The following is a 13,505-nucleotide window of genomic DNA, read 5'->3' as shown; positions in this document are numbered from 1 at the left end:
AAAAAAAAAAAAAAAAAAAAAACTGTGTAAAAGCGCAATGCAGCTCTGCTCGTCTTTTATGATTCACAGTGAAAGTTTTAATACCACATAGACTTGTGTGTTATTTATATTTCATAATGAATAATGCTGGCATTTCTTTCCCCCTCTGTCCTCTCATATTCTGAAGAGTAGGCCCAGAATAGATGGAAATGGACACTAAGGTCTCAGAGATGATCAATCATTTCCTGGCCAGCTTTGACAGCTGTTTCCATGCCTTTTTCTAATCAAGGCCCCATTAAGAGACCATTAGAATGCAAGAGAGGAAAGGGAAGGGGCAAAGTGATTGCATCCAATTACATGCAGACTTCAATTTATCAGGTAATTGGGTTTGGGAAAGGAAAAACTTGGTGCCTTTTCAAACAGGATGGCAGGAAAAGGGCTGCTGGTTGTGATTTACTTGTGTCAAAATGAAAAGGCCCAATAAAGTAGAAGTAATTGAGCATTGAAAGCAGCTTGTTTATTTGTTTTTGTTAATGTAATATTCTCTGTTTAATAAATCAGATGTTATCAGTGTCTGGTATTAGCTTGATGATATATTTATAGAGCGGTTCTGCACCAAAACTTAGATGTGCTGAAAAGGTTGTAAATATCTACTGTACAGGGCCAATGCTAACTGATCAGAAAGACTTTTAAAGTCCCTCTCCAATCCTCATTTGATCTATTTTTTATTATAATTATGCCATGTAAGCCAAACTACCAAAACCTGTCGTTTTCTAGGACTTTCTGAAGAGCGACAGGAGTTCATCAGTAATTTGTCTCTGAGTTGGCATGGATTAAGCTCGTCTCCATCCCTCATTTCTCATCATCTGAAACAAAAATGGCGAACAATGTCAGAGCCGTCCTGCTGTACAGTTTTAAGCCAGATGGCAGCTCAGATGAGGACCACAAAGACGTACATCACGTGACAGAGTTAAGGCCCGGGGGCCGGATCCGGCCCGCCGCATAAATATATCCTGCCTTCCAGATCATTTTGAGTGAAAGTGATGTTTGAATCCCGAGACATTATATTTTTCCATAACTCTCCATTTGGAGGGCTAAATGTGGAAGTAGAGAGAAGAGAAGAATTCAGATTGGGCCAAAGTGTCCATGCTCAAGTACAATTCTGATGAATCCACTTGCAGAAAATGGATCCAATAACATCTTGATTTTCCTCATCTGAGCTGCCATTTGGCTCTAAACTAGCTCTGAAATAGTTTTTTAACTATGCTAATGCTAGCTTGGGCTTGTGAGTTGCTATAAGCTAGCGAGAGAGAATGTAAATAAAGGGATGCTGGGAAATTAGCGAGGCTTACTCAATGACACCCAAACCAAATTTAATTTCTAATGAGCTCCCCCTGAAAATGTGTCTTAAAAAATGACACAAGCTTTTTTTTATTTTAGTTTCAATTTCATAATCATGATTAAAAAAATAATTTTACTTGAGAAAAAATATAGTTGGAGTGGGACTAACAAACTAGATCTTTAATGTATCTGTTATGATCCAGTTTTAAGGAATCTGCATGGAACACTGATCTCCTTGTGACAAAGCACACTAAACCTATAACATGCTGCATGTTCCTTCACTGTCATCTCACAAAACCATTTCATTTTCCAAATGTAGGCCTCGTACAAACAAGTGAGCGCATGTAATTGAATAAATGTCAAAACGGGGAACAATTTCTGCCATGTAACAAATATTATTCGGCTCACAGCATGCTTTGTGCCTCTATTTTTCTGGAACTGTTCTACACGTCTGAACAATAAACAGGAAGGGCTTTCCTATCAGGTTTGAAATGACTTTCTTGTATTCTTGTTTTGCATTGAGAAGAATGTGATCTGTTTTTCCACCAAACAGCTTTGCCTCTTGGTAGGAAAGAGAAAATAAGCTGGTGGAAATATTTATGGGTTGAGCAAGAGCACCAAAAATCCCTAACTAATATCAAAATGTTAAAATAACTAACTTTCACTCCTACAAGATCATTCTAAGATCTATTAAACAAGAATGAATGAAAATCTCTACTGTTACAGTTCAGAAAGAATTTTAAGATGTACTCAGAGCTCATTGCTGTCCGATCTCACTTATTTATTCAGTAAGGGGGGAAAAAGAATCAAACAATGAATTTTTGTATTTCCAAAGAGTCCAGGAGTCTTCTGGCAGTGATTGACATAACTATTTCCAAAGGTCGAACTTGGTTGCTTCTCCTACACGACTGAAGTGGCAAAGTATCCCAGTCCATCAATGTATTCATTGATCTAGGGCGGACTGGTGCGAGCACAGAAGTGATTGAAATTCTCTCTGTGAACAATTATTGCCCTTCCAATGCTCTTTCCTGACTGCGGCACTCAAGAGTTTTTCTGATTTGATCTTCCCTTTGACTTGGAGATTTGAGAGTGGGGAAACGGAGAGAATCCGATCTGTCACTGGTGCTAGTCAGACTAGAACTGCTTTGTCTTTTTGAGATATATCATTTTAAGGAATGATTGAAAAGCTGAAGGAAAAAGTAGAAACTTTTTTATTTTACCTTGTCCATTTTTTCCCCATCATGAAAGTGTCTATATTTCTACTTTGGATTATGATTTTAGCCATTTTTTTCTTTGTTTCTTGTTTCCCCGTTCCGCTTTATCCTTCTAAAGGGATCATCTCATTTTCTTTTCGTTTCACAGAAGTAACTTCACTCCTCCCATTTTGGTTGTCTATTGTTATTTAGTTGTTTTTGTACTTTGAACTTTGCAGAAGATCCGCCAACGTCAACTTTCCTCTCGCAGGGACCAGCATGAACTCACTTCGGTACTGTCTTGTCCTCAGGCAACAAGACCCTCTCAGGCCCGAAAGACTTCTGCAATGCACCCGTTTAGATGGTGCAATACTTTGAGAAGACTACAGGAAACCGACGGTTGGGAATAAAAAAAATATGCATCTATTAAAATTATCTTCATAATCTACAAGATCTGAAATCTTATTTTATGAACGTTCAGAGCAGTTTATTTGCTAGTTAAATAGGAAAAACTAAAATATAAAAGCTGCCCTCAGGCAACAAGTCTCTCATAACAGAAATAGTTTCAAGCAACAAACAACAAAACAAGTAACAGGAAATGTTAGTAGCGTATTTATGAGCTCCACGAGTTATAAGCATAAAAAAAGAAAATCAGACTATAATTTTTGATATTATAAATATCAACATTTTCATTGACTGATTTCACTTCCTTGTAATTTGTATGGTGAGTTCAGTCTTGTTTGATTCTCTTTAACTCACATCAGAGTTTTAACCCTAGTGAAAACACAATTAAATACTCTCTTCACATCACGTTTTTTTGGTGCTTTTAACAGGTTCTTGTAGCACTTTCTTTGTGATGGAGGACATATGTAAAATAATTTAAGATTAAAACAAATTTTTATGAGTAATTTTTGTATTTAAACTGTGACTGATTGAGAGCAGACAAAAACCGGTAGTTTGAAAAAGCTCAGGTTTTTCAAACGTCTACAGCTATGGTAGCTTCCTGCTTCTCTCCAATTCTAAATTCTCCACTTGAAGACAAATGGATCCATTAATTATCTTCATTTTCAAATTTAAGCTGCCATCTGGATCAAAACTGTAAGGCTGGATACCTCCAATATTATTTTTTTTATTACGCTTATGCTAGCTTAGGGTTGTGAGGAGCTACAAGTTAACGGGAGAGTGTGTAAGCAAAGGAACACAACATAACTCTACGGAAAATTTCTAATGAACTCCTGCTATGGTACAGAAAATGTCTGTAAAAATGACACAGGCTTTTTAAAAGTTTGCTAAAACATGCAAAATGTGATTTGAAAGACCACTCACAGCAACTTTACAGTTAAAAAAATTATATACAGTGTTCCCGTGCTTATTCGTGTTTCTTCATTTGTGGTTTCACATATTTTTTTTTTTATTTATTTTCAGTCACGTGACTCTTCCAGTTTGTGACAAAAACTCAGACAACTCAGACATCTCTGCGCACCCGAGGGCGGAGGGTCCGGGGAGTGTGGGTGGTGCTCCCCTGACCCTCTAATAGAGGAGCGCACCCTCCTCTGTCAATACACTGCATGGAGAAACGGCATCAGCTGACTCAGGAACAGTCGAAAAAAATTCTGATGTGGTGAAGTAGATAATCACTGCTGATAATTATCATTCTTAGCAGATGTTTATTATTTGATGATGGAGGAAGTGATTTTAAGACACAGACATCACTCATCTGTGTCATAGTACGTTGCAGCTGCAGTCTATTGTACTGAATAAAAAAAAACTGTTTGTTAAGCAATACTCCAATGTTCTTTAAAAATTGTTTTACATGGTCAGAAGTGTTTTTGATGAGGATCGCCCGCGGGGGTTAGGGATTCTCCGTATTCGCAGATTCAGCATATTAACCCTGCGAATAAAGAGGGATTTCTTTACAGTTGGAATGTTACTTCTATGTATTTCAAGCATTCTGGAGCAGAGAACAGCAGCCTTGCAGTGATATGCAGAATGTTTTACTAGTGAGTGGTTACCCAAACAACGTAAATCAGCTGTTATAAAGAAAAGCCACATGATGATGACATGAGGTCGCTTTTCTCCTGTATCAAAATCAGATGATTCTCAAAGATTGCATAAACTCTCCAAGAGCGAGTGTAATTCAAGTGACATCCCTGATGTTAAAGGGTTAAAAAAAAACAGGAAAGCTTTTTACCGTCAGTACTTATGGAACAACATCACTATACATCTGTGCTAAAAGAAAATTGGGGTCAGCTGGATATTTTTGGATTACCAGATGTTGACTTCTTTTTCAGCTTAAAGCATTTTTTATTTTAATTATATTAACTTTTCACCTTTGGAAAAAGAAATACAATATGAGTTATGTTTTTCACCTAATCTGTACCTATGTAGGGTAGGCTTTCACTGAAATATCTCAGGGTATCAGATAACATCTGACTAACAAAGCTAACAATAGGTGTTGTTTCTGAGATCAGCTTGCATAATCTTCAGAATGTCACATCTAGATACACGAGTCAATCTACTTTTCCCAGTAGTGTTACATATTACTTCATTGTTTAACACTAATAGTAATAATGAAAAACAACATCCAGATGTATGCGTCACATTTTTAATAACAGCATTTTCATCACAGCTTTTAAAGTACAGTTCTTTTTTTGCAGCTTTCTACCATTATCTTCAGGTAGAATATGTAGCGTGGATCATAAACCAGTTTGAATGCTACAGGTTTTCTTTAGATACACACTGATCCACTGTTGTACATAGCAACTCCAAATGACTCACTGTACAGGTTCAGCGCAGCAGATTATTACTTTATAGCTACATGTAGTCAGGCTATTAAACACAGACAGCTGATAATGTAACAAATGGCCACACCTTTGAATGCGTTTACTGTGCGCTGGCTTTTTCCACTGCTAAAGAGCAAAATAAGTTTTTAAAGACCCACTCCAATGACACTTTTGGCGTTCCTAACGTGTTTTTGTAGCATTTTTCTGATGATTGAGGACAAATATTATGAAAATTAAGATTATTGAGTATTTCTTTATTGTGGTGAATCAGGAGCAGACAAGAAAATCCAGTTTGAAAAAGCTTGTAGTTGTTGGGTACAAATTACAAACGGCAAGCTACAAAGCTCCATTCTCCGTTCCATTCGGACGCATCTATTTGCGGACAAATAGATCCATGAACGTCTTTGTTTTGTTTGTCTGAGCTGGAATTTACCTCAAAACTTTACGTCTGGAGAATTCTAGCATTTTTTTCCCTGTTTTGTGGCATTGGTTATGTCAGCTTGGGGTGTGAGGGGCTGTAAGCTAGGGGGAGGAAATGAAAAAAGAGGGATGATGGGAAATGAGAGCAGGCTTACTCTTTGCCAACAGTCCTGCCCAACAACACAGGGGAATTTCTGATAAGTTTCTGCAGAGAAGCAGAAACCTTTTTTTTTCCTTTAAAGCAGCATCATCATTAAAAGAACAATGGGATCAAAACATGATTGGAGTGAGACTTTAATATGGACATTTGATTCGCTTTTTCTCTCTTGATATTGCTGATACTGAATAATCTTTAATAACACAGTGACAGGAATATGTTAATTACTGGGGAATACTCAGTCCTCATTCCTAAACATTTGTTTTGTATATCATAAGACTGACTAAACACACATGTTGGCCATTAATGATGAATATTTCTGGTTTCTTTGTTTAGAAAGTGCTATAAGCATTGATTAAACCTGGTAAACAGTTTTTCCTGTCATTTGTAATCACATTTTCAGTATTTTTTAAGTCTGAGAAAACATACATTTTTCAATACACTTAACTTGTTTACTGTTCAAAGTGTAAAAGTAAACATTTGCATTTCCTTTACTGTTGCAAATCAAGACACTATCCTTATACCGTTTTTTTTTTCTATGACATATGTACTTAAATAAATACAATCTGAAATATAACAAAGTCTAAAATGTCACATGTATCCACATGTGGCGGTTAAAGAAGACCTTCAGTAGTTAAAGATGCATTCGACCCAGCAACGCCATTCATCTGCTCAGTTTTTGCATTTTATCCAAAGTGCTTGTCACTTTTTGCGCCAACTTCCTCTTCCTTCTATATTCTATAAACAACACAGACGGACATTTAATGAAATGTAGCAAAAGGCAAATTTGAATCACAAATCTTACAAAAATTCTTCAAGTACAAAAAGGAATTAAGGCATCCAGTTCTGTTTGTTGTAGTTGGATTCAAAGATGGTGGACGGTGTTGTCTGGGATCTTCGGAAATATGGAAGATCGTGGTGAGAAGGGGCGTAATGTGTGTTACAGTACAGGCTGGTTGGTGTGTTGACAGAGCTAATCTCACACCCAGAGTCCACCCCCTCTGAGCTCTCTATGCTCTGCAAGGATTCCAAAGAAGGTCCATCCGGGCACTGAATGAGGTACGGCAGGAGAGGTTTCCTCTCTGGGTTTACCAGAGATCCAGCGTCGGCACAGTCGGTCTGGAACTGGAAATCCAGTGAGGACAGTACGAGTTGTCCGTTGTCGTTCCGTACGGTGTTCAACACTAGCTGGTTGTTCACACTCGTCTCCAAATCGGTGAACTGCGGTGCTCCACCTTTATCCCTGCTCCTTTTTCTGCTCCCTGGTGTCACCAGTAGTGAGTCTTCAGGTGCAACTGGTTTATTGCTCGCCTGGTAAAAGTCGTCACTTTCTTCAGTTTCAACCTGGACGGCGACTGCGCCATAGATTTCAGCTGACTGGGCGGTTGATTCCACCAGATGTGGGCCCACAGAAGAGTTTGCACTGCCCTGGAAGATGTTGCTGAGGATCCTCTGTGGGGAATAGCCTCCATGCGAGAACGCATGCAGCTTGGCTTTGTCGGCGCCGTCGCTGGGACGGTCCACCCCCACCTCCGAAATGATTAGATTCTTATCCAGGTAGTACGGGAGTTTCTGGGGTGCACAGATGTGTATCTGTTGATGATGGATCTATTAGAACAGAGAAAACACATGCACATCCAAAATAAACAGTAGATGTCTGTCATCACTCGCTTCACACATTGTGCTTTTCGCCTCACTAAAACAACACTTGGAAACAAAGACTTGATATTCCTGTAAGGCAGCATCTCCCAGTGCCATTAAGAAGGGAGTGTGATGAAAGAATAAGCTCACCAGTGTTCGAGGCATTGTCTTTGTCTTCCCACCCTTCACATAGTTGCAGATGGACACGGCTAATATGATAGCCACGCCGGAGACAACAGCAGCACTCAGGAGAAGCCATGGCCAAACCACTGCCGGGTCCTCTGCAGAGGGAAAGAGTTTCTGTCACAAAGTTTTCATTCCCAACAGTTACTCGGGGCCCATTGTCTTTCTTTCTTTTTTTTTGTTTTCTTTACTGTCTATAGGAATAAATGTAGGGGAAGGTAAGAACAGTTCTCTGAAAAAACAAACATTGCTGTTGGAAATTCCCAGCTTGGTTCACACTGTTGGGAATATGTTGTAATAGTGTTTAGTTCTTATCTCTCACATGTACTAATATTATCACCTGACGCCTGAATTCATTTCAAGCCATGAAAAAAAAGTAAAGGCTAAATTAAGGCAATTTTGGAGCCAAAGTCAAAACATCAAAACATCAAGGGATTATAATAAGTATTTTAGCCTCAATGACTGAAGTTGCAGAAGCTTTTTGCTGAAAAAGCAAAAGCTATTGGCAAAATGTTAAATTTGCTAAAAGACTGGATATTTTGTTAAAGAGCTACAAAAGTGCTGAATTTCACCAAGATTTTTGTAAAATTTCTTAAAAATCCCTTATACATGCCAATCTAGATATTTAGTGTGTTGCTTAAATATGAGTTAAACTCTAAAATAGCCCAAAAAACTTAAGTAGATGATAATTAAAAAAAAAAAAAAGCTAGCATGCGGCGTAGCTAAACTCCAAAATAACCTAAAATTCCTCACTAAACTAAATTAGCCAAAAACGTTAGCATGTTGCTAAAATATTAGCTAAACTCCTTTTTTTTTAATATATATATATTACAATAAAAGATGAAAACATAGAACATGAATACATTTAAAGGCTTGTTGCTAATCTACCTAAATTTTTTAAATTTGAAGACTCATTTATTTCTTTAGGGGCATATTTTGCTTAATATTTCAAAAACAATGAAGTTCTGAACAAGCTGAACGTCTTGATATCATGATTGCTGAAATCGCTGAAGTGTGATTGAGTTTTTACGTGCTGAAAAAGATACAAAAAGGAGCTGGAGAGTCACTATAGTGTGAATGTTTGCTAAACATTCACACTATAAAGTTAAGTGAATGTGATGGTAACATAATCTATGATGGAAGTTAGTTTTATTTTCTTTCTTATATAATTTAAAAAATGAAATAAAATGAAAGTGAAAGTCTTTACCAGAAGGTCAAGACTGACCTTCTGGTAAATAATGATTAACAAAGGGGATTTTTTTTTTTTTTTATTGTAATTATGCATCTTTATTGACTGCTTGAACTCAGCTGGTTTAGACAGCAGCGTCATCTCTACCTGACTGGAAAAACCAGCATGCTTTTGGTTTTAGTCTGAGGGTGTGTGAAGTTAATCTGTCATCATGACAACTGATACATGTAGAAGTGTTTTAAAAACAAAATATTGATAGAACTTCTGTTTGACAGACGGATATTTTTAGTCAGGTCAATGACGGTATCGGCTTCCTGCACAGCCTAGAGGAAACAGGCTAAGTAAAATATGCAAACGATCATCTGTTGTGTGAGCTTAGGAGGACAGGGAAGAAGAAACAGTTCTTGATTTTGTTATACCTGCATGTTTTCTCTAAAGCTCGATAACGCATGTTCAAGCAGCCACTTCCAATTAAAAGTCTATGTAAACGATTCAAAACTCTCAAGTTTACACATCGGTAAGCCAGTTTCTATGACTGGTTTTTGGTTCTGCGTACAAAATGTGCAGCCATTTAAACCAGCTAATGCTGTGGAGACTTTTCAAGGGCATGTCTACGACTGACGTTCATAAAAAAAGGCAAACCTTTAGAAAACTGCTTTGGATTTCAGAAACTTCTTTCATAAGTTTGCGACCGTACATACCTGGCAAAGTGACACAGAAAGTGGCATTCTGACTTGCATGACCAATCTCTGGACTCTTGTTGTAGATCACATAACCACAATAAACCGTCTTGTTGTTCTTTAGTTTGATTTCAAACTGTCCAGATGTGTTTTTTATTTCCTAGAGACACAAGGAGTACAGATGATCAGTTATCATCAAGGCAAGATTTTATAAACGGTCTAATAATTTAGAATTGAAAGAAAACTTTATAAGTAGTCCCCAATCCCCAGGCCATGGACCAGTACTGGTCCGTTGGTCAATTGGTACCGGATCACAGACCAAAAAAAAGGAATACTTCCACTAACTTGGATTGTTTCCATTTAGTTTATTTTCTGATCAGGATGGGAGTTTTATTTTGGAAAACTGACAAATTCTGTTCATAAAATCCGTCTTAGGGCATTTAAGAATTTTCATGAAGCAACTTTAGCAAAGAATCTAAAAAAAAAATACCCAGTGAATAAGGATTATGTAAAGACAAAATACTGTATGATCCTTTTTTTTTTTTTCCTAAAAGATAATCGGAGCCTGGATTGAATGTTAAAATGACATTCTATAGGGGAAAAAGCCATGTAATAATTCCTTTATGGAATTGTTTATAATCAGAAACAACTTCTACAAATCAACAACTTTGTTTCAATTAATCTTCATCATTAGAAAAAAAAAAAATATTTTTAGTCAACTTTGAACACATTTTTTGCATTTGCATTTTATTTTGAAAACAGATTTTTAGAAACGGAAGCTTAAAAATGTCATCTTTGGCCATGTTCGCACCGGAAAATATTGTCCAACTTAAACCGGTCTGAAAAGGTTGGGGACCACTGCTACAGTACAACACTGAATTATCTTTAAATGATGATCTAAACACTCACTTGAGCAGCCCACTCTGGGTGGGTGATTTTCAGGATATACAGCACTGTAACTCTGGAGAACCCGGTTTTACTGCTTGTGATGATGTCTCCAACGGAATCTCCTTTTGGCCCCTTAGGCAGCGCAACTTTGACATGCAAGGCCGACTTTGTGGCGTGTGTCGACAAAACGGGTGGTCCAAGAACAGCTGCAGACACGAGGAGGAATGTGTGAGCGCTGTGACAGAATAGAAGCAGCTTAAGGAAGACACCTGTAAGAGTGAGGACTCACTGTCTCTCAAAGGCATGAAGCTCGTGGTGAAGCCAATGGCGCTGCCGTTAACAAACACTTTAGCCTTGTAGCGCACATCATGCAGCGAGGGAGTTTCTGCCGTCAGGTTGCAAGACAAGTCAGCGATGTTCTGACATTCTGCTTTCTTCTGGTAAGGTTCTTCATCATCACTGTGAAGATTTCAGTCAGATTTATGGATACTTTTATTGTAATATTATCTCAAATCTTTTCAATTTAAAATTTAATTTCCAACAAACTCAAAAACATTAAAAAATGTGATTGCTCACAATTTTGTCCTGAAATAGAAACCGTATTTTAGAAATTGTACTGATTAGTCTCATTACTTTTATTGTTGTGGAAGATCAGTGGTGGATTTTATCTCAACAGGAAACAATAAAATCGGTTTGACTCATCGCTTTGTGTGGCCTAGTGCAATGAATCACCAAGTCCGAGGTAGAACTGACTGACAGACGAGTAATACTAATGGAGCTGTAGACACAATTTACTGAAGGCATTAATGCCAGAAAAAGGAGCAAATATAAAATTTTGATTTTAAGCAATTTAGAAAAAGAAAATTTTAAAATACTTCAAATAAATCTCCACCCTTAGTCAAAAATAGTCTATTTAAGTGTATTACAAGTATTCTAAGTTAATAGTAAAAGTGAGGTAGAATGCTTGAAGTTTACTTTCAGTGTTTTATAAACGTAAAATGTTCCAATTTAATCAGAAGTATTCAGTTAATAGACTTCCTACACTACACATACACAGTCTACAGTAGACTTGCTATATTTTTACTGAAGTATTCTAGATAAAATACATTCCAAGAGTACTACTTTTTGTGAAGGGTGGCCAAAAGATATTTAATTATTTTTTGTCAACCTAAATTTAAGTAGAAAAGGCCAAAACCACCCTTTCCACAACTTCCTAACTCGTCAAACACAAAACAAAAGTGGATAAACACTATAATTCAGTTCTGAATCTCCATGTTTCAGTGTAAATTCCTCTAAATAAATGAAATAACACACCCAAAGGGCAGATTGAATAGTTATTTAACCTGAAACTTAAAGTTGAAGTCACACAAATGTTTATAGTGTTTGTTATAGGTGTGTATGTAAAGACATCATATTATATAAAATGTTATTAATCTTGTTCTTACCGCCAGTATTGCACACTGTAAAGCACTTTTTCTCCAGGAAAAGCCGGCTTTACTGGATCCCAGTGAAGGACATTGTAAAAGTTTCTGGAGACAAAATACACTTGACCATTTCCAGCTGGCAGACAGGCTGATGGGAAATAAAGAGAGTTTGTAAAAAGTTTTGTTCAAACATTATCGGTTGACTTAAATGATTATTAAATCCATATTTGGTTTAATTTAAGTAATCGTTCATGTACATGTTTGGTTCTAAATACTTGTATTTTTATGTGGATCAGATTCTTTCCATACAAGGAACTTGATATCTGTTCAAGTGTTACTGGAAATGGGACAATGTTCGTTTTAATGAGAGCTTGAGATTCTTGAAATGTCTGTAAAGAAAGTCAAGATCAGAGAAGATAAGATTGATGTTGACAAAATCTGTCTTTAACTGGATTATTTTATTTTGCCCGATAAACCCTTCAGACAAATTTTGTTTAAAACAAATCTATAAAAAGTGTACAACATTCAAGTCAAATCATAGAAGCAGGTGGCTCTTCTATACTCACCATAGCAAAGCAGCAGAAGTTTCATAACATCCATGTTCCACATCTTCATTGGAGAGAAGAAGCTGAAAAACTGCTACCTCCTCCTCGAGTCCAGATTATGGGTTGTAATGTCCAAAGTGAAGGCTCTTTACAGTCAATCCCCAAAATGTAGAGTTTAAAAACGTCAAGTTAAGTCCTCGAACCAGAAATCGTCCCAAACAGAACCAGAATCCATTCGAAAACCCTGCTTGGTTTCAGAGCGGCCACTTATCTCTGGCTCTCAATAATCTCTGGTGTATTCTGGGAAAGGAGCCGGTTTTACTCAGGTGTGCAGGTGTACTTTGGCACATGCAGTCACCGGGTTCCTGTTTTTCTGCTGTTATACTCCACCCTCCTGTATATCATTTCCAGAATCTCAACTTCCTTTTACCTCACACCGTCTCTCCTATCCAGGCGACTGTCTCCCTCTGTAGTTGTCTATCAGGTTTTTTTTTTTTCCTGAGTTTTACTGGTAGTGACGCACATCTCTACTCGGTAAGGCGTGTGTGCTGCCATATTTGTTCTCCTCATTCATGGCTCTGGTTCACAGATAGAACCAAGTACGGCCTATTTCTGTATCCATTTGTTTATCACATTAAGTTTGACAGTTTGCATAACTGTGTTTATTGTTATAATAGTTTTCCTGTCAAATCACGAAATCAAATCGCTTTTAAGGGCGACACGTCCCACTGAGCGCATTAAGACCATTCTATTGGTTGATAATATAACTTAAATTAACTTAAACCAAATTGTTGCATAAGACTCTTAGATGAGGTGCTACAAAACACTCAATATAAACAAAGATCGTTAATATATTTAAGCTTGGAAGGAATTATTATTATGGCCTTTGTACACAGTGGCCTCTCTTTAGATGTTAATGAATCTTACTAAGCTTGTTAATTAACATTATTCAGCTTATTCTGCTAATAAATGTCATAAAAAATCCTATAAACACATTATTAATGCTTGTTAATAAAGCTTGTTGAGGAATCTTATTATAAAGTAGTACAAAATTTTATTAGTTTTATGTTCAGAGTAGTTAC

General features: G+C 37.0%; 1 protein-coding gene across 2 annotated transcripts; it reads right to left on the bottom strand.

Annotated features, from left to right (window-relative positions):
- Nucleotides 1–5,104: 5,104 nt before the first annotated feature.
- ifnlr1 (interferon lambda receptor 1) lies at nt 5,105–13,258 on the bottom strand. 2 transcript variants are annotated; one of them, XM_036215929.1, is made up of 7 exons: nt 12,445–13,258; nt 11,900–12,026; nt 10,744–10,913; nt 10,476–10,660; nt 9,588–9,726; nt 7,665–7,795; nt 5,105–7,481 (listed from the first exon to the last, which is right to left on the bottom strand). In XM_036215929.1, exons 1-7 carry the CDS (start codon nt 12,491–12,493, stop codon nt 6,705–6,707), a joined length of 1,578 nt encoding a protein of 525 aa, XP_036071822.1. In that variant the 5' UTR covers nt 12,494–13,258; the 3' UTR covers nt 5,105–6,704. The 2 variants fall into 2 exon arrangements, with proteins under 2 accessions (XP_036071822.1, XP_024123920.1); XM_024268152.2 differs by having other exon boundaries at nt 5,105–7,466; nt 12,445–13,254.
- Nucleotides 13,259–13,505: the final 247 nt, after the last annotated feature.

The sequence above is a fragment of the Oryzias melastigma genome, linkage group LG16 (assembly GCF_002922805.2).
Source record: "Oryzias melastigma strain HK-1 linkage group LG16, ASM292280v2, whole genome shotgun sequence".
Classification (NCBI taxonomy): domain Eukaryota; kingdom Metazoa; phylum Chordata; class Actinopteri; order Beloniformes; family Adrianichthyidae; genus Oryzias; species Oryzias melastigma.
This window is presented reverse-complemented; position numbering and strand designations above follow the sequence as displayed.